Source organism: Acipenser ruthenus, chromosome 10 (genome assembly GCF_902713425.1).
Source record: "Acipenser ruthenus chromosome 10, fAciRut3.2 maternal haplotype, whole genome shotgun sequence".
In the NCBI taxonomy this organism is placed as follows: Eukaryota; Metazoa; Chordata; class Actinopteri; order Acipenseriformes; family Acipenseridae; genus Acipenser; species Acipenser ruthenus.
The window spans coordinates 5,061,617-5,088,604 of NC_081198.1; the positions used below are offsets into that span (position 1 = coordinate 5,061,617).

General features: G+C 38.3%; 1 protein-coding gene across 1 annotated transcript; it reads left to right on the forward strand.

Moving 5' to 3' along the window:
* Positions 1-54: 54 nt before the first annotated feature.
* LOC117411274 (BTB/POZ domain-containing protein 8-like) lies at positions 55-26,923 on the forward strand. Its single transcript, XM_059031353.1, is given in 18 exon segments — positions 55-65; positions 1,005-1,205; positions 1,663-1,714; positions 2,426-2,574; positions 5,255-5,344; positions 6,360-6,444; positions 8,155-8,250; positions 9,378-9,466; positions 9,744-9,846; positions 10,761-10,943; positions 13,746-13,881; positions 15,141-15,202; positions 16,224-16,349; positions 16,352-16,931; positions 17,948-18,026; positions 18,577-18,716; positions 19,666-21,957; positions 26,038-26,923. Coding segments are annotated over 18 exon segments (4,953 nt in total). The 3' UTR covers positions 26,517-26,923.
* Positions 26,924-26,988: the final 65 nt, after the last annotated feature.

The window sequence follows — 26,988 nt, forward strand, 5'->3', positions numbered from 1 at the left end:
ACGTAACACGCTTTTTTTATTGCAGAAAGTAAGGCCAGTGATCTCAGTAAGAAAATGTGGCAAATGTAAGATATTTTCCTATGAAGTAGCTCTGCATTATGCAACAGCTGACACTTTAAATCTCAGCACAGCATCCTTGGCTGTCATGTGATGCCTCTTGATTGTAGGTCTTCATTGCGATTGGCAGCAGATGACTTCCCTAGGGTGACAGTGTTCTGTTGCTGTATTATTTGAGAGGAAATGGTTGGTGGGGCGTTGGCTACACTACTGCACGTGAGTTATCAAAGAACATTTGTAGTTTGCTGTGTCTCAACAGCACTGGTCCTGTGGATCTTGATAAAAAAAATAAATAAAAAAAAATTGTAATTGGTATTAGATTTCAGGTTTCATAAAATAAAAGCTTGTGGTAACACTGAACTGTAGAAGTTGTCTGTCTCGTCCAAAGCTTGTGTCCTTTGTTGGCTTTGCTGCACGAAAGCTACTGAAGCAAGACATGCATGTTTTTATTATTATAATTATTATTATTATTATTATTATTCCTTTTTTGATCACCATACTAAAGATCTTAGTCAAGTTTGAAGCCTTGTAGAAATAAACAAGATAATCTGCATCAATTAAGCACCCTGCCTCTTCCATAAGTGGACCTTACATCATTTATGCGGGAAGAATGGTGATTATTAAACCTGCATGACGTGAAGCATGAAGTTTCCTGGATTTATTATGTACATCCTGTCTGTTTTTGCATTAAAGGCAAGAATTAAAAGTATAACCTCTTCAGTCAGTACTCATTATAATGGATTTGGAGAATTTTCTTTATAAATAATACACAGCGCTTTTCAAAATGTAGTCTAAACCCCAACATATTTTGAAATGGATATACTAGGATGGGGGGAGGATACAGAATACAGTAGTCAGAATCAGTGTGCAGTTTTCTGCGTGTTATAATAATTTGTGACAAAGAAACAAAATACAGCATTTTTTTTTTTTTTTTTTTTTTTAAACAGGCTTTTCAAAGAGGAATTGCAGGCAGATGTCACATTCCAGGTTGGGTCGGAGATCTTCAGAGCACATCAAGCTGTGCTGCTGGCCAGAGTGCCGGAGTTCTTCCACCTGGTTGTTGATCCAGCATTAAATAAATCTGGGGACAGTTCGGAAATAATCCACGTAAAAGCCATTCAGCCTTCAGAGTTTAAACACTTTTTACAGTGAGTTTTCATGGTTATCAAAATGTGGTTGGAAAAGGGGAGAGTGTTAACTATAAAAACTATATATTAAAGAGTAAGTAGCGGGGTCCCAAAATATATAACGTGTTGCTACAACTGTTTAAATAATGTACCTGTAGTTTTTCTTTTCATTGTTAACATTCTGACAAGTTTTTACACATAACATTTGAAGTCTGTTCTCTAAATCACTGCAGGAGGAGCGAAAAAAAAAAAAAAAAAAAAGCATAACAAGTGCTCTGGCTTTTTATGTTTTTGAAAAGAGCTTGAAACAAAAAGTTGTCAATGTTAATGAAAAATTACAGGGGCGTTATTTAAACAGTTGTAGCAACACGTGGGGACATGTAACCGCTACTTACTCTTTTTAATGAATTTGAATTGTATGCGGTAGTTTTGTTTTTTCACTGAAAGTCCTTCTCTTCCTCACTGTTTTATTTTATAGCATAGCGGATGGATTATCAGTTGCTGCACCAATAGAGTGGAAGCAGTCTACTGTGATTTATTATCAACCGCTTAATGTGATCAAAACACGCCTAACCCTCTCCACATGTTATATGATCTTCCCACTTAAGTGCAAGTGTTAGCAAAGGCTTCCATTAACTGAGATCCAAGATGTGTATTTAATTCTCCCAAATAAAAATGCTCTGCACCGTCTTTAAATGGAGGGTGACAGAAATCACAGATCAGATAAGAATCTAATATTGAGCAATTCAACAAAACACATGTTTTCAAATCAAACAAAAGTCTCTTCATATATTTTTTTCAGTATCTCGCTTTTAAAATATTTAATAAGATTACAGAAGTCGGCAAAAAATGTTCACACTCTGGCTTTTGTCATCAGCTAGAGGTTACAGTAATTCAGCCTGTAAGAGCTGACCTGATTGCATGAAGTGCAGACCCCTGTGTTCAATAACCCTTTGAAGGATTGATCAATAGCCCTAGACTGCTGTGTTAAACAACTCCCTAACGTAAGCCTGTTCTTAATGTGTTTAATGAAAGTGATTATAAACCCTTTAAAAGCAGATTATCTTGTTTTCAGTTTGTCCTGGATTCTGTTTTATCTTGCGTTCTTTTACAAGTGACATGATTAAAGTACAGCGAGAAAACCTGCATTTTGTTATCCTTTCCCTGTTTCTTTGTGGTTATGGTTACCCTCCAGAACATTTAAATTTCTGATCTGATGCATCTTTCTCCCGTCACCCTAGGCTGATTTTACGGCAGACCGAAAAGTGAACAAGGTGGGTCTAAAGGTAGCAGGAGAGCAAACGGAGGCTGCTGTAATAAAGGAAGACAAGATGATTGCATCCAGCAACGAGAGCAGCGAAGCCACTGAAACATTCAATATGAAATATCCGTAAGGAGCGAACCATCCATCTGGCCAGCCATGTAAAGGAACTGTCAAGGTTCCAGCAGAGCAGGCTTTGGGCATTGTTAAAGAGGATTCAGGTGGGAACTGCAGCAAATTAATTCCATCAGGTACAGTACTGGAAAACAACTATGCAAAATTCTGCATCACTGAACTCTGGCTTCATAAAATATAAACCACAACGAGCTTTATTCACCTCCTCCTTTGGGGTTATTTTAATTTATAATTTATATGCATTCTACTTGATTTTTACACAAAAAATAGTTTCTTTTTGTCTTGTTAGCAACATAATTCCATAGTGTAGCCTTCTGAGCGATCTGCAGACATTGTTAAGCGGTTTTGTTTACTGTATAGTTTGTTTACATTACCAAAAGTTAGTTTTAGCTGAATGGACTCTCAACTTTATTCCCTCTGATACCTGCTTACCATGATGTCACTCAGTGAGCTAGTTCCTGCTAGTACTTTCAGCAGTAGCAGGTTATAGATTATCTATCAGATGAAGTAAAACCAAATACCGATAACGTGTCCTAAAATATCTGAAGTGATAAGGATAGAATAACAATTTTATCTGTACGTTTTAAAATAAAACTATATTAAAATACATTCTTTAATGGATTTGTTCATGAATGAAAACTGTTTGGCTTATGGTTTAGTTGCTGAAATATTAATATGTTAATTGACCTAATGGATATCTTTCTCAACAACCTTCTTTTTTTTTATCCTCTTTATATTTCCACTAGACTCAGTTACTGTGGGACCTGCCTCTGTGCTTGGAGCAGATTTACTTTCATTGTATAAAGGTGGTTGCTGCTCAGATATCAGCATTCACACTGGCAATACAGTTTTTAAAGCCCACAGGTATTCTTTATATATGAATAGTCGCAATGGCAAATAGAAATCTAGGTTTAGTAATTTGTTTATTTACTTGATCGCTTTTTTTCACTAAAGTATTTTCTTTGTAAATAATGGTGGTTCAGCCAAAAGTCTAGAATGTAAATACTGAAGCCATTACTACAGTAGTGTATTCAGTATGGTCAACCAAGGACCTAGGTCATCAAAGTCTTTTGAGTATGTGTCTTCAGCGGCCTGGCAGGCCGCTTACTGTTGCTGAAATGTACTACTGACTGAAAAATGTCAGAAAAAAGTGATTCAAAGGACACTTCCTTTACCAGAAACCAGTTATAACATGCAAGCTCGCTGAGGGAGTTTAGTGTGTAATCTCTGTACAAGGTTTGCACGGAAAGCAGCCTCCCAGGCAGATTCTACTGCTCTCACCCCAATGCCACAGCACGTGCTACTGCAGTCTCTAGTTTTGAGAGGTAACCCAGTTTTTCCTAATACAGTATGCTTAATAGGCAGCATTGCCTGGAAGAATGCTTTTTAATGCGGATTTTCCATTTCTGTAATTGCAGCTCAGAATTGTATGTCAGACAGGATTTTGCTGAAGCTTCCTAAACTGATCTTCTCAATCTGTTCTGTGTTCTGCTATTGCAGGGTTCAATTTACATTCTCTTTTTAGGATACATTTGATGTTAAATAATTGCACAAATCCAATATTTTTTAAAAAACAGTATCGCTGTATGATGGTTAACAATAACACCTTAAAGTATTTTTTTAATCCTTTAAAAAAAAAAAAAAAATTGTTGCACAGACTGTGATAAGTGAAGGATGAATATTTAAATTAAGCATATGGAAGCACCTGGGCCTATATAATTCTCTCAATTAGTCTGACATACAGTTAGGTCCCTTAGATATGAAATGTTGTGTTTTTGTAAAATGATGACAGATTATAGTAATTCAAACAGTGAAAGCATTTCATACAGTGAGTTTTGCTTGATATTTAGCATACTGCATATGACAGCACACCCAAGGCCACTACTGAGCTTCACAAAATGAAGGTTATCATTATTAAAGTTATTATTGCTTCTGAAATTACTTTACTAGTTCAAAACCTGTGGGGGGCCCGCAACGAAAAGAAATAGGGATTTGGATCCAGGTGTAGGATTTTCCAGTGCCGTTCCCTTTTATATAATATATCTCCGTCATAGGTGTTGAAGATGTTTATATCAGTTGGTGCACATAATGCTGTGGCTTCATTATGTACACGGTTATTCTTAAGTCAAGCAAGGTAATGAACTATCACACTATTAAAAGTCTAGATTCGTAGTGAAACCACACGCTTCCCTACAGACACTCTGCGGCATGAGTCCCAGGTTATTGAGTACACGCTGCTGCCAAGCATCTCTGTATAACCCTATATTGCAGACAGTGGGACGCAAATCGGCCCACGTTGATAGGAAAAAATGGCAACGTCTACAAAGGGAGAGTGCGTTTCAGGATGACACTGTTAGTGTGCGCTGTAGAATAGAAATAACTGAGTACACCTTGTAATGCACTTCTACGTATATGTACCTGGAGAACTATACCATATATAGATTGTATTAAACCATGTACCACGATTATTAATGAAACACTGATACAGTGAGGCAGAGGTCCCCTTACTGATAGGAATGCCTGATAATCTGTGTTTTGCTCTCCCTTTTATATTCTGTAGGTGTGTGTACACAGATGTTTAAGTATGCTGCCTTTCTGTGGCCTCTTCTGTGCTTTCTTCTTTTGTTGCCATATGAAAACGTGTGTGCCTGTGTTTTTTATTTTCTATTTCCAGGGCCATTCTTTGTGCTCGCTCAGGCTATTTCGCTGCTATGCTGAGTGGAAGCTGGTTGGAAAGCTCCCAGGAGCACATCATATTGCAGGGGTAGGTAGTGGATGCTGTACTGTACAGTTTAAGCAAGATCTGGGGATGGGAAGGTTAGTTAGTACTGTTTACATTAATGCCTGGAGACAGATCACATGGGCTATTTTTTTCTCTCGGTCCAGTATATCTCTTTAAGTGATTTATGGATTTTGTTGCTGGAAAACATGTGATTTGAACCTTGTTCTAACTCCTTAGCAGGACAGTAGCTTCAGGGCATCGGTTTGCATTATTTTCTCTCCTTAAATGCGAGGATTTTTAATGCATGATGCTTTTTTTAATGAAAGAAGATCCAGCACAATTTAATAAAATGTAAGTACCATACATGTTTGGAATGTTACGTATATAGCACAGACACAATGTAGGCATGCCATAGCAACAAAGGAGACTGCAGCAGAGAACTGCTGTTATTTATTACTGCAGTTGAATGAAGATACACCTGCTTTCAGTGTGCCTGCCGCTGCAAAAAGCATTTGGTTATACATAAACTTGAGTAAGATCAATAAAATAAACATGTTTCATATTTTGTTTCCTTAAAGTACATAGAGCTAACAAAATAATTAAAGTATATTACCTCATACTGAGTATCATGCATTTTAATACTGCAACATCATTTCCCAATGTAACTGAAAAGGCCCCCTAGAGTCTGATTTCAATATGCACCCCAAGACTGCTGCTCCACACTATAACTGTTAATAGCCTGTTTTATAGATTGTATCATTGCTTGCAACGAATACCTGAACCAAAGTGTAAACGAATCCACATGCAGTTTATTAAGACTGGCTCCGCCTTTCGTGACAGCTGTTTGTATTAGAATGTCAGTCCAGCATCTGAATGCACCGCAGTGTGCAAACAACCCTCTATACAAAATGAGAAGGGCTTAGAATATGAGTGAAAGGAGCGACCTGATATGTATAATGTACACTGTATTAGAATATAGACTGACTGCATTGAGGTAAAAAATAAAATGCAAAATACAAAGCCGCCCGCAATGTTTTTTTGTTTTTTTTTCCCTCAGAGTCGACCATGCAGAAATGGCTGTCGTGATGCATTTCATTTATGGAGCTGTTGTTGACCTTCCAGAAGGAGCTGATGTGTGGTATGTGTCAGGGCTGACAGGACAGCTCCTCGCTGTTTAATACAGTGTTCCAGAAGGAGCTGATGTGTGGTATGTGTCAGGGCCCTCGGGACAGCTCCTCGCTGTTTAATACAGTGTTCCAGAAGGAGCTGATGTGTGGTATGTGTCAGGGCCCTCGGGACAGCTCCTCGCTGTTTAATACAGTGTTCCAGAAGGAGCAGATGTGTGGTATGTGTCAGGGCTGACAGGACAGCTCCTCGCTGTTTAATACAGTGTTCCAGAAGGAGCTGATGTGTGGTATGTGTCAGGGCCCTCGGGACAGCTCCTCGCTGTTTAATACAGTGTTCCAGAAGGAGCTGATGTGTGGTATGTGTCAGGGCCCTCGGGACAGCTCCTCGCTGTTTAATACAGTGTTCCAGAAGGAGCTGATGTGTGGTATGTGTCAGGGCCCTCGGGACAGCTCCTCGCTGTTTAATACAGTGTTCCAGAAGGAGCTGATGTGTGGTATGTGTCAGGGCCCTCGGGACAGCTCCTCGCTGTTTAATACAGTGTTCCAGAAGGAGCTGATGTGTGGTATGTGTCAGGGCCCTCGGGACAGCTCCTCGCTGTTTAATACAGTGTTCCAGAAGGAGCTGATGTGTGGTATGTGTCAGGGCCGTCGGGACAGCTCCTCGCTGTTTAATACAGTGTTCCAGAAGGAGCTGATGTGTGGTATGTGTCAGGGCCCTCGGGACAGCTCCTCGCTGTTTAATACAGTGTTCCAGAAGGAGCTGATGTGTGGTATGTGTCAGGGCTGACAGGACAGCTCCTCGCTGTTTAATACAGTGTTCCAGAAGGAGCTGATGTGTGGTATGTGTCAGGGCCCTCGGGACAGCTCCTCGCTGTTTAATACAGTGTTCCAGAAGGAGCTGATGTGTGGTATGTGTCAGGGCCCTCGGGACAGCTCCTCGCTGTTTAATACAGTGTTCCAGAAGGAGCTGATGTGTGGTATGTGTCAGGGCCCTCGGGACAGCTCCTCGCTGTTTAATACAGTGTTCCAGAAGGAGCTGATGTGTGGTATGTGTCAGGGCCCTCGGGACAGCTCCTCGCTGTTTAATACAGTGTTCCAGAAGGAGCTGATGTGTGGTATGTGTCAGGGCCCTCAGGACAGCTCCTCGCTGTTTAATACAGTGTACCCCTCCTCAGCCTTTGTTTTTTTTTTGTTTTTTGTAAGCGATTTTTCAAGAAACTGCATAACACACCTTGAATTGTAACGAATATGACAAACAGGACATCTGCTGTATTGCGTGGGTTACAATGCAGTTCAAATAGCAGTCATTTAAAGCAGAAATTACAGGCAAATAGTAAAATGATCTAAAATAATTGTCACACTAATAAAAGCAGGGTTTTCAGTGCTCTGCAAAAATTGTGTGCCTGTTTAAAAGTGTCTTGACAAATACGGTTAGTGTATGTTTTTTCTTCTTGAGCTATAGCAGAGGTTCACTGTGTTTAAATGTAGGATGGGATGCAGAGTCACCTTGTAATAAAAATGTTAACATATTGTTGTCCAAGAGGCTTTTTCTTTGTTTGTAATAATTTCTAAAGTACAAAACGAAATTAGCCTGAACTTCAATAAATTGTATTACATTTCCTGACTTAGATGGACACAGCATTGGGACTTACTGAAGAGACACCCACACCAAATACTGTTTAGACTATTGGATCATTCCAAATAATAATGTGTACATTGTTCCAGCCAGTGCTGTCGGTAGCAGACACGTATGGATTGGAAGACCTGAAGGAAGTAGGTGTGTTTGTTCTGAAAAGAAACTACTGCAGGTTTTTCCAGAAGGTGATCCAATTTGTTTTCAAACATTATGCAGCTGTGGTATTGTCTGTAGTAAACGTTTGAACATCTAATAATGGGAATATGTATTGTTTTACATGAACCAGTAAGAAACTGACTGTGTGATTGGTAGTTACATGTCATTTAAATGTATAATGAAGCATGCTTGAAAAGCTAAATCCGGTATATGGAAATGGACTGTTTTATTTAGCTAAATGTTCTGATGATATTACCTTTCTAGGGGTTTGGCAGTAGCTTTCTGTCTCGTAGTTTTGAGACATTTCATTTCACATTTGGTGTTCAAAAGGTCACTGTGTTCACTTGAATGTCATTGCCCTGACTTGGATTCCTATCTGGTTTCTAGAACATGTGGGCAGCACTACTATAGTGTCGATAACAGATTTGCTAGGCTGACATCTTCTTCTTTCAGTCTTTATTTAGTTTTTTTCTTTATTTTCTGGAATTATGCTGTGTGGAGCACTTACTCCTTTCTGTACCAGCCTAATGCAGTGTTTCAAAGATTCACTGAGCTGCATTCGCAGATCCCAGAGGTAAAAGGCGAGCGCAGATTTATCAGGAGAGGGGAAAAAAAAACTGTGCAAGAATATATAATGGTATTAGTCTCTCAGAGAAAATAAATGCACCACTTCAACAGAATGTGTGTTTCTTAATAAGTGCTTAAATACCTACAGCTATGGGTAACAGTTTTGCATCGCCTAGAATTTTAGGATTGAGACATAATTTTAAAAAAAAAAATAAATAAATAAATTAAATAAATAAATAAATAAATAAATAAATAGAGTATATGAACATAATTTTTATGTTTTATTTAACATCATGTAATCAAAGAAACAAAAAACATGATATCGCAAAAGTCTACCGGAAGCCACAGTAGTAGTACAGTATTTCATGTCAGATATTGAAATGTTACATTTTTCAGTTGTCAGTTTTTCGTTAAGTATATGGAAAACTACAAAGCGGCATTTAATTCATTATGTTGAGGTGATGTTATTCAGCAGGTTTCATTTGTCTTTAAAGGGTGATGCAAAACTTTTGGCTGTAGCTGTATTGGTGAATATGGAGTTGCATGTTTGGATAGAGGTATTTAACTTTCCTTCCCTTTACTTTTCCAGCCAGTAGTTGGTGTGCCACAATCTGTTTTGGAGTGCCTATCTATAGCCCATTCCTTGGGGCTTGAAAGTCTCTATGCATCTTGCGCCAGGTGTGTTTTCCTTTTCTATAAATTTATAAATGCAGTACCTTTTAAAAACATGTCCTCACTTTACACAACAGCTCAACAGTTACAAAGACTGCACTCGTTTTTTCCTTCTAGTTTTCTGCATCACAGGTACAGGAGTTCTGTCATACTGTACATGATATACAATAGCTACACATTGTTCCATCTTGCCCTGCTTGGAGGGAGAATGTTTAGCACAACAGCCTCCTTGTGTAAGTTCATTGACCGTGCTCTTTCATTTACTCATGCTTGCCTTTTGCAGGTGGGTTGCAAAATATTTCTTGAAATGCTGGTCTGGAAGAAACTTTGCATTCCTGCCAGCTGAAATGCAGAGGGCTTGTCTAACTACTCTCACGCAGTCCATGGTACGTTCCGCGTGTAAGGAGCTAAAGTTATTTTATGTGATTTGATAATGTTGTTTTTGGTCTAGTCTAATGTGCATGTTCCCTTATTCTGTTTTCACAATTTTGGAAAATGTCACAAACTGAATCAACGTTAATTACTTCATTTCAAGTAATGGGTAGCTAGACGGAGCCAAATTATCACTGCAGCGAACAGAGTCTGTCTGTTTTCTTTTGTTTAGAAAAGCCACTGTTTTTGAAATAGTAGGTCTATGCAGACTGAGCTGCAAATTATAGGCTGCATGTTTTCTTAGTTTAGATTTAGTGGTGAGACAGTCCTATTTAAGTTATCTTTGAGCAACCAAAACTACTTTTGTGTTTCGCGTAGGTGTCATTGGATCAGACAGTCTTCTACAGCCACTGGTTGGCTCTAGCTATATAGAACTGTACAGATCTCTGATTATTTTGTGCACAAAGATAGCAGGGCTTAAGTGTCTCAGTGGTTAACATAATTCATTGATTTAGGAAGTCATGGGTTTGCTTCCTGGTGTGGTTGACTCTGCCTAGACACTAAAGACCGGGTGGTTATTTTAATCAGTGTTAAAGTAAACTTTATTATTATTATTATTATTATTATTATTATTATTATTATTATTATTATTATTATTATTATTATTATTATTATTAATAATTTCTTAGCAGACACCCTTATTCAGGGAGACTTACAATTGTTACAAGATATCACATTATTTTTACATACAATTACATTATTTTTTACACATTATTTTTACATACAATTACCCATTTATACAGTTGGTTTTTTTTACTGGAGCAATCTAGGTAAAGTACCTTGCTCAAGGGTACCGCATTGTACTGTGCTCGTTGTAAAATTTACCGCATGGACATGTAAAGTGCTTTCATCTGCATGTCTTTGTTAGAACCAGGACAATGTGGTTGCCATGCTGATGGAAAGTGACCAGCTGATCAGCAGCCTCCCTGCAGTGAAGTGGGCAGAGCAAGTTTCGTGTCTGGCAACAGAGCTGCAGGAAGAATTCATATCCTACATCATGGTGCATTTCTCTGAGATAATACTCAGTGATGGCTTCCATCATCTTCTACAGGTAGCACTTAACTGTGCATATTTAATGCACTTGAAACACTTAAGACAGACTATAGCTGTACCACTTCTGGCCCGGATTAAATCAAAATGATGGCACTGCTGTAGCCATGTAATGTTACTGTTTAGTGCAGGGAAGAGAGTCCTTCTTTATTGCTCCACTTAAAAAGACTGCAGCTGCAACACCTGCCGCATACACTTTGCAGGTCTGTCCATAGAGATTTTGTGAGTGTGCAATACTGCACTTCCTCATCACTCCCTGGCTATTATCCATGTTACAGTAGTGTACAGTAATTGTGTTTTCAGATGTCCACTGACTGCCATCTTAAATTAATGTAGCTAAGGTTTTTATACTACAGTTTAGAGCCCTGTGTATATATATATATATATAAAAAGTGATGTTGAAATGAACCAACTTGAACAGAATACAGGCACACCATATTACTGAGTGAGCATCACAACTCACTGGTATAATAATGCATATTTTTATTATTATTATTTATTTCTTAGCAGACGCCCTTATCCAGGGCAACTTACAATTGTTACAAGATATCACATTATTTTTACATACAATTACATTATTTTGTACACATTATTTTTACATACAATTACCCATTTGTACAGTTGGGTTTTTACTGGAGCAATCTAGGTAAAGTACCTTGCTCAAGGGTACAGCAGCAGTGCCTTCCACCTGGGATTGAACCCACGATCCTCTGGTCAAGAGTCCAGAGCCCTAACCACTACTCCACACTGATGCCCCTCTGTTTCCAAAAATCATGTATTTCAGATTACTCCTGATGTAATAACACTTACATTTTGCATTCAGATATTTGTTACGTAACTGTCTTAGATAGGATCCTTTTTTATATATATATGGGTCATCATATTCTAAAGCTGGCCCTGGTGCAATTATATAATACAACACAATCTCTGTGAAGGATTCAGATGTTTCATGCTTTTATTTATTTTTCCAATAAAGAGTTCAAAGGATGACCTTCTGAAGTTGCAGTCATTCCTTGACAAACCTGCTCATCAAATTTCCAGATTCTGTTTTACTTTGTGTTTGTTTATTGTTTTTTGGTATGTTTACTTGGTGCCACCATAGATTTGGTAGTACAATAGTACAAGTGCCAATAGAAAATGAGACTTTAAAAATATAGTCTCGACAGTGGGCCCTTTTCACAGAACTCCATATGAAACTTCATTTAATATGTATATATAATTAATACATAAAAAAACAGATATGCTCTTGTCATGTTTCTGTTCATTTGTTTGCAAATAAAACATGGCCATTGAGAACGGTGTCACTATAGATAACTGCTGCTCCCACTTCATTACTGTGGACACCCTGAAGAGAGTACAGCCTGTGGATGCGATGGTATGTTACAACCCCTGGCAATGTGTCTTCTCCTTCCCTTTAGAGATGGGATAAGAACAGAGTGTAGTATAGAGATACACACTGTGTAACCCTTACAATAAAATCCTTTAGTAAAGACCTTGTACTGTTGAGACAGGGGTGTATTTCACAAGTTAATCTTTTTTTTCATGGATACACCTGTAGTATTAGCTGGTGCTATGCCTGGGATTCATTGCTTTTCATTGGCTTTTAATTTATTGTTCTGACTGCATATTTTATTGAAGTCCAGCTGCCAATAGGGAATCAGTAATTTAACCAAAGTTGTAACACAAACTGCAAATATTACCAAGGTACCACAATATGTTAGTCACCGCTTATAAAGAACATCTTTATACAAATACCACTTTTAGGTTGTCGCTAGAGCTGTTTAAATATATATACTTGAAAGATAGGAGTTTTCTTTAGCCCTAAATTTGCTGTGCTAGATGAGCCAGAGTTGTAATGTGATCTGACAAGGCATTATGTCAATTTATAAATGGAAATGAGTAAGTAAAATCCATTATCTTTGTGCATGTACCGCACTGTCTGTGTGGTTTCTGTTGAACCATTTTCTTGTAAGGATCTTGCCACACTTGCTCTGAATTTTTTAATATACATGTGGTGGCGGAGGTGATTAAACTGAAGCACAATGGCATAGTTTTCACTGTTCATTTTGCATTAGACGGTTTCAACCTGTGTTGCCTTTCGATACATTAACAACACAGATAGCAGGTAATATTATTGTTATGATAGCAGACCTGGGGTGCAGCTTGGTAAATTCAATTCCAGGAATTTACTTTAAGAAAACAACAAAAGTGTACAATATATTGTGTGTGTCTATATATATATATATATATATATATATATATATATATATATATATATATATATATATATATATATATATATATATATATACACACACACACACAGAATTTTACTCCTGGCATGGTAAAGCTTTTAAAGCATTGTTGTAAATATTTTACACGACAAATAAAACATGTCATGTTGTCTCTCTTGGTTTATGTGTTAGTTTCATTCAGTTGTTTAACAGCTGTATTGTATTTTACTGCACAACACTGAATTGCTCCCTTGAGTTTCTGACCTTGGCATGACATAGCTGTGTGACGGTGGTTTACGGAACTGCTGTAAGAATTGGTGGAAGGCAGATTAAAGATAATATGCCGGAGCTGCTGTGTGGGAGTGGCAGAATTTTAATCTGGATTTTAAATCTGTGCTGGCGTTAGACCTAGGGTTTTTTTTTTTTATAAACAGCATTGAACAGCAGACAGTCTTCATTCTTAGTGAAGATATCATTGATTTAGCTTAGGGAGTAAGTAGATTCAGAGAGGAATAATGATTGGTTGCCATGGCAATGTGGCTCAGAGCAGCTGCTGATTCGTTCCTTGAAAACAGGGGTTTGCGTGTGAAATCCAGGCTCTACATGAAAAGCTGTGGAGGTTTCTAGTTCAGTCTTTCTATGCTGTTCGTCACACAGAGGGATGGAATTTGATAAAAACGCAGCACAGGGAGCAAGTACAAGCAGGTATGTGCCCATGAAGACATGCGTATTTATGAACAGTATTAATGGAACTGCATGTTGTTTTTCCGTGCTGTTTTTGTGATAATTTGCTGGCTAGTATAAGTAGTACTAGCACAGGTATTTTTTTATGTGTAATGTCAATACAGCATTTAACAGTAATGATTTGCTACTGAAATGCAAAACCACTGGTTACATATTAACCTACCTAGGAAATAGTCTAGTCTGTATTTAACTACGTAGCTAATCTCTCTCTCTCTCTCTCTCTCTCTCTCTCTCTCTCTCTCTCTCTCTCTCTCTCTCTCTCTTGTAAATGGATGCCGATTCAAATAATTCATAATTATTTTATAGGATATTTAAAGAAAGAGTAGAGATTAAAACTGAAATGTAAAATCAATGAAAAGTTGCATTTCTCATGCTGCATTTTGCAGCGTTTAACCGGCCTTTTTGTAAATGGAAAAATGTGAAAAATAATTTTAATTTTGTTTTTGTTTGAAATATAACATTGCAGTATTTAACATTTCTATCTGTAAAACGAAAATAAAATAAATGTCTGTTTAGCTATGGCTTTTGTTGCTGGTGTAAATGTAAAACATGAATTATTAATGCTTGAGGTTTTTAATGCCATGTTTTCCTGTCATTTAAAGTCGCACACACTGCTCTTAAATCTCATGTACTTGATGGAGATCATAGGCTGCTTGTATTCATGGTAGCGCAGAATTGTGAGCTTCATTTTTTATTTTATTTTCTGGTGTATTGAGAGTCCCTAAGGAGCAGCAGTATTCTCATGGACCAGACACATTGCTGTTATTCCTTCATCTTAGTTTCTCTTTGTCGCACATATGCAGGACCAACTCTACATTTTGTTTAATGAATAAATGTACTGGAATTGGTGCACATGTTTCTAAATAATTCTTAATTTATTAAGGTTTCACTTTAAATAATATGCAGCAGATTTTCCATTTTAAATCCTTTCATTTTGCTCAAACAGCAAGAATTCCTTACAAATAAATATACTGCAGTGTACACTTCAGTAAATGACAGGAAACACAGTATTTTGGACACAGACATTTTTTTAATGCAGCAGAACTGTATAACTTGTGTATTTTTCAGCACATGTATTACTGCAATGTCAAATACAGCAGTATTAGTACTGCAGTGCTTCTTTGAGATTATATTGTTGGTCAAGAAAACGGTGACATATACTGTAGTTTTTTTAGTTACCTTTAATGCATTGAGTGTTTTATTATTTTTTCTTTCCTTAGCTGCGTTTGACAAGGGTGACAATAGAAGACTTGGCAAAAAACCGACATTCAGTAGTTCACAGGTAAAAACAACAATTTTTACTGCTACAGAATATATTAATATTGTGGATCACATTTTTAAATCTATTTACAATTTTTTTTTTATTTTAATCGCGCTAAGCGCTTTAAGGGTTGTATATGAAAACAGAAGCTATTTACTGCATTAATTTAAAGTTTATATACAAATTATTAAAAGCTTTTTTAAAAGCATAGGATGCGACATAAAATCTTAAAACAAATGTATAAATGAAGGCTCCCATAGTAAAAATAAAAACAAAAAAACTGAATGATCTTGGCATTTGAGAAATTGGTTGATCAGAGCTTTAGACGAGTGTGAAAAAAGAATGTTCTGCCTTGGCTAAAAGGCTTATTAGGCAACCATTTCTTTTAGCACTGTACTAGATGTTCAATCTTAATTTCTTTCTGTGTTTGGTTTACATCCATTCTGTATAGTCATCCATAACTAGTAATCACTCTAGTGTTGAATTTAGAAATACTAAAGTAAACATCATACATTCAATGACAAAACTTTCGACTAGAAGTCTTTTTTCAGTTTTCATTTTGAAGACATTCGGTAGAACATAGGCATGCAATTTTAGTAGACCCCAAAAAACAAATGGATCCCCATCATCCAGAAAGCCTTTCCTTTGTACCTGCTTCATAGCAGCTGTCCTTATATGCAGGGAAAGTGGCTTAAACCATAAACACAGATCTGACCTGGAAGCTCCCTGCATCTCGTATCATACAGTATGCTAATAGGGGAGCTGGAATTCCAGAGCAGTGGCACAGCAATACAGGGTTTTCTTCACTTGCTTTAATGTAGTACTGGTTTTCTCTTGTCAACTTTTTTTCTGAATGACAGATTTATGTGCCCTAAATAAAATGTATTGCCTTCAGTTTAACGGCCCTCCAGCATTTCAGATTTTTGACAAAAATCAGCGTTGACATCAGAAAACTAGAGAGGCGAGTGAGTGTGTACAGTATTTGGCATTTATGGTTATGAGTTGACTTTGTTTAATGTTGGATTTTTTTTTTTGCACGCAGCAGCATATAAAATGTCCTCAGGTTCATCCAATTACATCTGAAAATCCAAACAAAGCCCCCAGGAGGAGAGGAACGCACGAGAATCCCGGAGTCTCTTACCGAACAAGCCAGAGAAAATGAAGTCTGATGGATTAGGAGCAGCTGGATACACTGCTACTGCTGGCAGGGGTACCTCTAACAAGGCTACAAAAACAAATGTTTCCAAGGGAAAGGACAGCTGCAAACCTGCTAAGGATGCCAAACCCGCTGACAAGAGCTTACCTGCAAAAACAAAGGCGGCTGCAAAGGCACAGCCTGAAAACAATGGCAATGCAAAAGCAGAAGGCTCTGCCGGTAGCAGAGATAATACTCCCCCTTTATCTGCAAACGGACTGAGAAATGTGCCAAGTGGGAAAGGAATCAAGGATCAAGATAGAAAAATAAATCTGGGTGCCAGGCCCAAAGCTCCTGCCAGCGGCTCTGCTGGTCAGACTAAATCAGCCAAGCCTGCAAAGACGTCTGTGGGAAAGGAGCCCCTGCTGGCACACAAAGAAACAAGCCCCCCCAGCAAGCCTGAACCCTTGAGTACAGGGGCATGCTCAGAGGCCGCTGGAAGTGCTGCACATCTCCGGAAGGAGAAGGCAGCCAGGGAAGGAGACGGCAGTGACATAACATCAGGGAGTGCTTCCCCACAGAACAGCTCCAGCAGCCCAAGAGATTCAACCACAGGTTTATTATTATTATTATTATTATTATTATTATTATTATTATTATTATTATTATTATTATTATTATTATTATTATTATTATTATTATTAGCAGTAGTGGTAGTAGTACTACTCATAATATGCATTACGTTTAGTTTAGTTTTATTTATGTGTTCCTTAAAAAAAACAATAAAAAATAAGAAATCCAAATAACCTGCCTAATGTTACGTTCTTGCCCTTGGGTATTTGTTTCCCTGAGAATCAGATAGTAATACTTTAGGATTATGCAAATCTTCTGTATATTTTGAAAGTGTTTAAGCATTATACGTTTCCCCCCCCCCTAAATGCACTTGGATTGCCTTAATGCCTGACTACACACAAATACTGCTGATTGTTTGTTGTTTAGGGTTTATTGATTTCATTGCATGCCGTGTTGCAGTGCTCATTACAATTTCAGATGATAGGGCTGAGCAAATGTTTGTATGGCAGGCATACACCAACCCTGTCCTTTAGGAAACCTCAACCCCAAGCTGCCCTGAGACCCCACCTGCTGTACTGACACTCTGTTCCAGTTCTTATAGCCTCTCTTGGCAGAGCTTGCTTCATTGTTCACCAATTAGAGCCAGCTGTGGAGTTCCTGTCGGCTAAGGAACTGCACTAAAGCCAGCAGAAAGGCTTTTTAATTAGCACCCACTTGATCACAGTTTGGGATTTGCCTACTTATGCCACAACCATACCAGGGGCTATTGTAATGAATGCACTATTATCAGATGGGACTCTGTGACCCTCTTCCTGCAACCACACTGGTTGGCCTCTTTAATTGTGTACAATTATAAAGGCTGCATGATTCTTTACACAAAACATTGAAAACACTGAGTTCTGCAGTATTGGCGTAGCGTTTGAAATGCAATTAGTTGCATGTGGTTTATTACATTCCAGTACTGTTTACATCTACGTTTTTGCATGCAATGCTGTGTCTCGGGTATGAAAATGTACGTGCGGTGCCTAGTTTTATAAAGCACACCTTGTGTTTCACAGGTACAGGACCGAAGACTTTTGTGAAGACGACCAGCAGGACCTCTGTGCAGAAGACGGTTGATTCCACTAAAACAAACGGGTGAGGTCTGGCATAATATTAAAACACAAGGATTGAACATTAATTTGTATCTTTCTTTCTTCTACTACTCAAAAGAGACAGGAACAAAAAAACATACAAAGGTTTAGTTAGTCTTTACTGCTCTCTCCTGGATCATTTTTGAATGTTCTGTATTCAGTATCTTCAACCCCACTTAAAGATTTCTTCATAGACTTTACATGATCCTGTGATGACAATACAGTGCTTGTCCTTCCCTAATATTTAGCTTCTTTTCAGTAATAATCTGTCTGGCTATGTGTGATCAGAGTTGTCCAGCTATCTCTAAAGATTCCCAGGCAAGGTTTACTACTCCTCTCCGATAAGGGAATGCCAGACTGAGACAAATATCTTCTGAGAAAATAACACCCCTTGTCACGCAAGAAGCTTGTTAAGAAGCCAGCATCATTATAGTTCAGCTATTCCTAAGGCCATTCCTGTTTTCTTTGTCAAAATGTGTGTCTGTTTTGAGGAGCTATTGTTGTTGCTTTGTTTTAGAGTCTGTATAATAACACGACATGCTTTACTTTTTCAGCGCGGCAAGCAAAACAACAGTAAAAGACAGCAGCAAAATAAAACAACCAGCCCCTTCAAATAAAACAGCTGCTGGGAGCACTGCATTGAAAACTGAGAAGAGAGTGAAGAGCACCCCAGCAGCTTCTGGTGAATATCATGGTAATAATTCTTATATATATATATATACTGATGCACAACAAAAACCCAACACTCAGGTCTAATGGATTTAATAAAATATTTTAAACCTAGGTATCAAACAAAATCACAGAAAATTTGATGTTCTATTGGACTCAAGTCAGGAGAAAAAGCTGGCCACGGCAAGACCTCATCATTGTTTTCTTGAAGTCGTGCAATTGTAGTCCTAGCACTGTGTGATCTTGCATTGTCCTCCTGGAAAATCAACACTTCCGGATTGGCTTGCAGGAACGGAAAAACTGCCTCAAGGACTTCGTCAATGTATCGCTGAGCAGTAAGATTTCCTGGTTTCTCTGGACTAGTCTGCTGATTGTTGAAGCAGAACATCTCATTCTCACAAGACAGGCTGCCTTCAATCATGCCATTAGCAACCAGGTGATCTTCACTACTCAAGCGGCGCATGCTATTTATTCAGATTCTTAATCAACTTGCTTTGGCAATTTTAACTCAATTCAAATACCAAACACTGAGCATCTGGCATTTTGATGAAATCGCATGACTTGAGCTCAGTATTTTGTTATCCCAGGGAACAATACTACTCAAACAATCAACAAACCTATCTGCTCACTATTTAAAATGTAAGTAACATTTTGTATGTGTCCAATGAGCTATTGATGTAAAACTTACATTGTTGCGTTTTCATTGTGCATCAGTATATGTATATATAAGGCCAGCAGAAGATCGCACCCATGACTATCCGAGAAAAGATACTGTAGCTGTAATATCCCAATGTGTTTTGGCAAATGTTAACTTTAAAGCCCCATAAACAGACTGCCACTCCTCACGTATTGATATACAGTACATGTAAATGAGTTGCCGACCTATACGGTACCTATTTATATCATGCACATACCTGTAAACCCAGATGTAGATGTATCTGTATTATAAAACAGTATCCTCTCCTTTTATTTAGGACCAAAAACGGTGGCAGCAAGTGCAAGAAAGCCTATCTCGCCGAAAAAAGATGAGACCAAGCAAGCTACAAAAGTCTTGACGCCAGACAAAGCATCTAGTGACGCTCCATTGGAATCTACAAAGAAAAAGACATTTAAACAGTCGAGTGCAGCAAGCACCGAGTTAAAAACCAACTCAAAACCAGCAAAGGTTGCTGCTGGAAGTTCAAAGCATACCATTGCTGGAAGCAGGAGTGTACCAAAGCAGAAAAGTACCTCTGAACAGCCAGCATTAAAGCTGACATCTAAATCATTAGGATCAGAAAAACAAGCTCTTTCTGGTCTGAAGAAACCTGCATCAAAAACCAAGGAAGCTTCTAATCAAAAAAGTTGTACTTCAAAAAGTGCCGGGCCCAAGCAAAACACTCCTGCAGCTGTCAAAGATCAGACTTCAGAAGGCAGTGACTTAGTGACAGCTCTCTGCACTGAGGAGCTCAACTGCTCTCAGCAATCGGAATCTACTTGTGGTGCACAACAGAAAATAGAACAGTCAGTTGCACCTTCAGCTTCATGCCAGCAACCTGACAGAGTCAGATCTCATCAAAGCTCAGAAAACAGTGTGCATAATTCTGAATGTGCAGCTCTGCTAATGGATAAGGAAGATTTGTGTATTCCCAGGAAGAGCAAAAATGAAGCATCAGTAGCATTACTGCATGGCAAAGAGGATTCCAACGATGCAGCATTTAAACACACAGGGAACTCAAGCCAGATATGCTCAGTTTTACCTAAGGAGAGTGTGAATCTTTGTAATCAGCTTCAGGGTAAACATGCACCACAACCATCACCTCCAGCAAAGTCAGATACTGCTACAGCTCATGAGACTGACAAAAGGGAGGCTATGGTACCGAATGAAACTAAAAACCTTGCAAGGGTAATTTTAGAAGATTTTATTGGTGCATGTAAAACCACCGAACAGTCAAGCACAACTACTAATGTTAACCCTTCTACAACAGGGTGTGTAGCATCATCCAGATTCTGTATCAGTCAAATACAGCCATTCTCGCTGAATTCTCCCAAGGGTATGGAAGCTGTGGAAACCCCAGAGAGTCACAAAGACTCCGAAATGCCTCACGAAGACCCGTGGAATACAATTCATCAGAGAGGCAGCCCCGAGTCTGACACTGGGAGTGTCACCACCTCTTCCGATGATATAAAACCCAGGTCTGAAGATTATGACGCAGGAGGATCTCAGGATGACGACGGTTCCAATGAAAGAGGGATTTCAAAGTGCAGCACGATGTTGTGCCATGATTTCCTTGGAAGAAGCAGCAGCGACACTAGCACACCGGAGGAGCTGAAGATGTACGACACTGGCTTGAGAATAGAGGTCAAACTTAAAGATAAGAAGTCGTCGGCAGAACCCTTTCACGTACGCTCAATGAACGACGATGACGAGGGCAGGAAGAGGACACAGGTGTGGGCTCACCAGAAGGAGGTAACCATGGAGGGCGAGACCTGTGAAGAGGAGACAACCGTCACCGTCAAGAACGGTCCCGAGCAGCAGCTGTCCTCCTCGGATGAAGAAACCGAGGATGAGAGATCAGAGGCTGAAATCCCAGAGGAAATCCTTCCTCCGCCAGACCCTTCCCCTCATCACTTTCAAGGCATCGTCAACCTGGCATTTGAGGATATCGCTGAGCAAGAGAATGAGGTCCCAGAGTTCCAGTCTGCTTCGAGTTTCAGGCGTTCTGTACTGCTGTCAGTGGACGAATGCGAGGAGATGGGATCTGAAGAGGGCGGAGGACAGACCCCACCTCTCCACCCTGCAGACTTTGAGGGGGCTGCCCATGATCGTTGTGAGCCACGGGGTAAATCCTTCTACTCTAGCTACCCCCTGGAAATAGAAAAAGGTTATTTGGATGGGGATAAAGAGAAAGATAATGAACTAGTTAAAAACAGCAACTGTCAGTCTGGCCCTAGTGATAGTCCTCAGGTTGACATTGCGAAAAGTGAAAGCACTGTCCCTCTTACTGAGAATGAAACAGGGGAGCCCCCTGCCCTGATAGAAGGTAATAAACTGCATGACACCCCCAGTAATCCCCCAGCACCAGTGAGTGACATTAGACCCCAAGAAAGACCTTGCCACTTGGATCTACACCAGATTGAGAAATACCGTGATAACAGACTTTGGAAAAACTCTACAGAAGCCCTGGACTGTAAGAAAAGTGAGTTGCGTCTTAACTTGCAAGAACAGCATGTGAAAGGGAGTTCTTTGGTATCAACTGAACAGAATGCTTCCACCTTACCAGCAGGTAATGTATAATGATAGGATTTTGCCTAAATAGAAAAACAAAGTCATTGCTATGAAGCTAGTCAGTATGGACAACAGAAGAAGAAAAAAAAAACATTCTGTGACCGGTTGCACAGTAATGAGTTTACTCAGATAGCCAGTGCTGATTTAGGGAGGTTTCACTCAAGATATGAGAGGACTACAATACCAGTCAGGGATGAGGTTAGGGAGCACAGAATGAACCAAATAGAAGTTCAGTTGAAGTATTTTTTCCCATGGAAGAGGTTTTACAATTTAGTTTATTTAAAAATTCTCATATACATGATACCTTAATAGAGCATAAAGGAATGCCATCCATATGGTGAATATAGTGATCTCACAAGGAATAATTGGGTCATGCTATCTTGCTTCATGATATTGGGCCTTTAATCTTAAAACTTTAACTAAAAATGGAATGAGTTTGTAGTCCATTCACATGTTTCAAAATACTCCCAGACTTCAGAACAACATGTAGACACTCTTAAAACAATCTGTGTTTATCGTTTTGTGAATAGGGCCATTGCCTCTATATTTGTAACATTTGTTTGGGCATGTTTAGGGCCCTTTTATTTGGAAGCAAGGGTAAAAGCGAAGGCAAATTGTCAGGAAGAAATAAAACATACATTTTATTGCTAGAACACCAACACAAAACAATTTGGTTGCAAATTATTTTAATATTTTGTTCTTTACTGGTTTTATACTCTTAAAATATATATTTCTTTCTCTCTGAAAATGTGCCTTTGCACTTCAGTATAGGGCCCAGAGTTACTGGTCCAAATGAAAAAATAAAAAATAAATCTGCCTATATTTAGGCTTGCTACTTTTCGATTTTATTTTTTTGCCAAATCGACGACAAATATAGACATTTATTTTTTGAAAGAATTTACCGGTTTTTTTTCAATCTTTATTTTTCAATTCAAGCAGAGAATGGATGAAATCGACCATTATGCTTTAAAAAAAAATGGACTGTTTATGCCATTGCAAAACCCCTTTATTATTCAACGTGCAACAAAACCATGGTCACCAACATTCTAAAAGATTAACATTCAAACTGAAATGACATTTGGTCAATGCAAGCTATGCCTTGTATAGATAAAGATGCTTCACAATTTAAAAATGTCCCAAATAAACTGCGGAAAACGCAGCATATAAACGTTTATTACACAGACTTTTATAGCATACATTTACTAGTAAAAATAGGCACAGAACAAAACAGATAGTTTAACAGAACTAACTTGCACTTATTATTCGGAGTCTGAGCTTCCCTCCTCTCCTGCTATAGAGGCAGAATCGCCAGATGCCTGCTTCGCTCTCCCTTGCTTCAGCACAGCTGGACTGAGATACCATGTTCCCACGACACCTCCCTCAACTAGCAGCATTGAGCAGAATTGCCTTAAAACAAAGACCACGCATTAAATCATGAGGGAAACCAGCACCGGATGGATACTTGTTTTTGCCTGCAATTTCACCAAGCAAGCTTCCTTTGTACTTTTTTAAGACAATTTCTGAGCTCTATCCTTCATATTTTTATGGCCTTGTGATTGCATGTGTTCAACCATTCTGTTTGCTTTTGCGGTGACTTCTGCTTTACACAGTTACATACATAGCAGTTTACATACCAGGATATTTTCTTCATCTCCTGTCCCACGTTTCTTTACAGTTTTCACTTCAAAGTCAGGGTATTCTGCACAATATTCATTTAGTGTTTTCCTCTTGCACCACATTTTTAAATCTAACAAGTAACTGTCACTATATATAGCAAAAGCTTACATACACCTTACCTGCTAATTTCAAAGTCGGTGCATTGAATGACAGACACTGTAGCTGGCAAATGAAAGTGTACAGTCGGTGCTGGTCTGATGATTGACAGGCATTTAAACGAATGAGAGCATTCTAGCGCTGCTTCAGGCAGTGAGATCTGTCAGAAAGGGTGAAATGACAGTGACAGCGAAACCACAGTACTAACAGACCACTGATTTGACTGACAGCGACGCCTAGCCATTCAGAGCGGAACAGAGATGGGACAGACAGTAAGTATAAAAACTGCACAAACTAGAGGTGATTTCTAAATGATTCTTTTTGGTAAGAAAATCAAAAATAGCGAGTGGTTTTACCGACGTTTATCCTATATAAATCTACTGCAGTCAAACTCATATTTTTGGGGAATTCGATGTTTAACTAGCTTTAGCAATTTAATATCGAAAAGTAGCAAGCCTAGCTATATTTATCAATGAATAATGCACTTTGATATACAAGTAAATATTGAAATAAGTTATGCTAAATTAATGCATTGCACTTCAGTTTGAACATAACATACAGCATTTAAAGGCCATGATTTGTATTTGTTATGTTCATGGCCTGTATAATCTGGTTGCAAATATTTTGGCAATTCTTTAAAAAGTGATGTGGGGGAGAAGCAACCTAGTGTATTCATAATTTAATTATATTAGTCTGTTTTAGTAAAGAAAAAATGGATCCGTGCTTAAAGTAACTAATGGATAAACCTCATGAATCTAACATTGAAACAAACGTGGTTTTGAGAAATGTCTTGACAGAATCTGTCCCTGGATCAGTACATTTTTTATCAACCTGGTTTTAATGCTATATCAAAACTCTTGCATGCAGGTTTAAAAATAAATAAATCACTAAATTTTTTGTTGTTTGTTGTAATTGTCTTGCTATGCTGCCCAAAATACATCCTTTTATTCTAGTGTGTGTGTGTGTTTTTGTTAAACTCTGGTGTTTACTTTCTAGTTGGTTAGAAACCAAGGTTTTTTTATGCAAATAATTCTCACGTTTTTTGCAATATGTATGCATCGGCTTTCTATTTCGTTACACTTTTGTGGTGCTTTAAGCTTTGTTTGTGTATTTGATAGATGTGTTTGCTAGTTTGATATTTCATGCTTCTGTTATGTCTCTCTTTTTGCCACTTGTGTCAAATGATACAGCTATTCATGTAGCAGGAGTGCTTGGCTGGTTTATTTCCCGATTCTGTCTACAGATAAAGCTTGCATGTGCAGACTATGCAATATGTGATCCCCTCTGTCCCTGTATTACAGTACTGAGCCTGAGCCAGCGTGAGCCTCAGCCTTTTCAACCTAGTGTAGTAAAACAGATGGCACTCGGACAATACAAAGCCTGTGTATGTGGACAGTCAATTATCCTCATGGCTAAGCAGGAACAAGATATATTGCTGCCACAAGCTTTATTTTATTAGTTCCGAGTAAGCAACATACACTATAGCCAGATATGATTTATGGGCTTGAGTACAGTAATCCCTGCTGAATAAAAATGAACTACTATAGTATTGAGAGAAATTGCTTTTTATAATCCTCTGTACAATAGTTTGATTCATGATATATGCTTTACTGCATTTGTTCTAAAGCTCTGCAGTACCAGAGGCAAACAATTGATACACAGAGGGATTTTAACTCTGCTTAATGTGGACTATAAATGATAGTTATATATATATATATATATATATATATATATATATATATATATATATATATATATATATGTATGTATAACACTATCATTTCTGTGTGTCCCTTGAGACAAAACTATGGACAAAAGAGACTCATTCGGAAAGAAAAAGCCATTATGCAATACTTTTTGGGCAGCTGTACACCTTTGCTAGCCAGTCTACTTAAATATCGTATTTCTTAAAACAAGATTTTGGTATTTGCTTGTATGCATGCTGTCCTAACTAGCAAATGTTTACATTACAGTATATTTAAAACGTATTGTACATTAAATCAAATTAGTTAATTGAAATTCAGAATTATGTATTGACCGTCATACTGAAATGAGTGGATTAAAGTCTTATATAAGCACAGTGGATTATGATTTTTGTTCCCCCTAAATTGATAGCTTTTATTTATTTATTTTTTATTCCAATCTGCCACAAAAAAAGAGGGTACAGATGTTTTAAGGGTAAATCTATATTCAAAGCACCTGATATATCAAATGACTGCTGTACTGTATGTATTAAACCAATGGGGGTGGGGGTGGGGAACTCAAATGCATTTTTACATTGTGTAGTATTGTCAATTATTTCCAGGAGACTTAGATGATTGTGACAGACTGGAACAAACCTGCACTTCTGACTGTCGCCCTTCAAAATCGCTTTCTCCAATATTCGAGATGGACGTTGGAGAAGCCTTTGAACAAAGTGCGGCCGTGGAAACGTGCATTGTGGACACACAAGGGGATGAAGACAATCAGTTTGCAGAAAGGGACTGGAGGCTTCTTAGGCAGCTGCTTTCCGATCAGGACTCCAGTTTAGGTATTATAAACTCTGTTCCAGAGGACCTGAACCTTGCCCAGTATCTCATAACCCAGACACTTGTCCTCTCACGTGACAGTCTAAACTCTCAGTGTAAACTGCCTGTGGAAAAGGATACCTTCAAGAAGTGGGCCGAACTCATGTCCCCGTTGGAGGAGTCCACAGCCAGCATCACTGTCACCAGTTTTTCACCTGAAGATTCAGCCTCCCCCCAGGGAGAATGGACAATTGTGGAACTTGAAACACATCATTAACACAAAAAAATGAGGTCTGGATTTACTGCTTTGTGCTGTACTTTACTGAGAGCTTTGTAGCTGGAGCTTTTATAACCCACCTTGGAATACATAACAGGAAGCCACTTTGACTTAGACATTTTATTTCAGCAGTGGACTTTATGCTGTAATAGCAGTTGTATCGGGCACATTTTCCATTGTTTTTTTGTCAGTTCATATTTGACGTATTTAAGAAAATGTTAAAACAAATGCTGTTTAGCGTGTTAATATTTTTGTATATTTAATGTATGCTTGATGTTGCTTAAACATTCATTCATATAAAAATTAAAATTCTCTTGTGTATCTGTATGTTTTACCAAGAAGTTCATTGATTTGTTGTTAGATTCAATAAAATAATTTATGTGGTGCAGAGTGAAGCGCCAAAGTAATGATTTCCATAATTCTAATTTTTTACAGCAATTAACATAAATTGATTATCATTGAACACAATGCT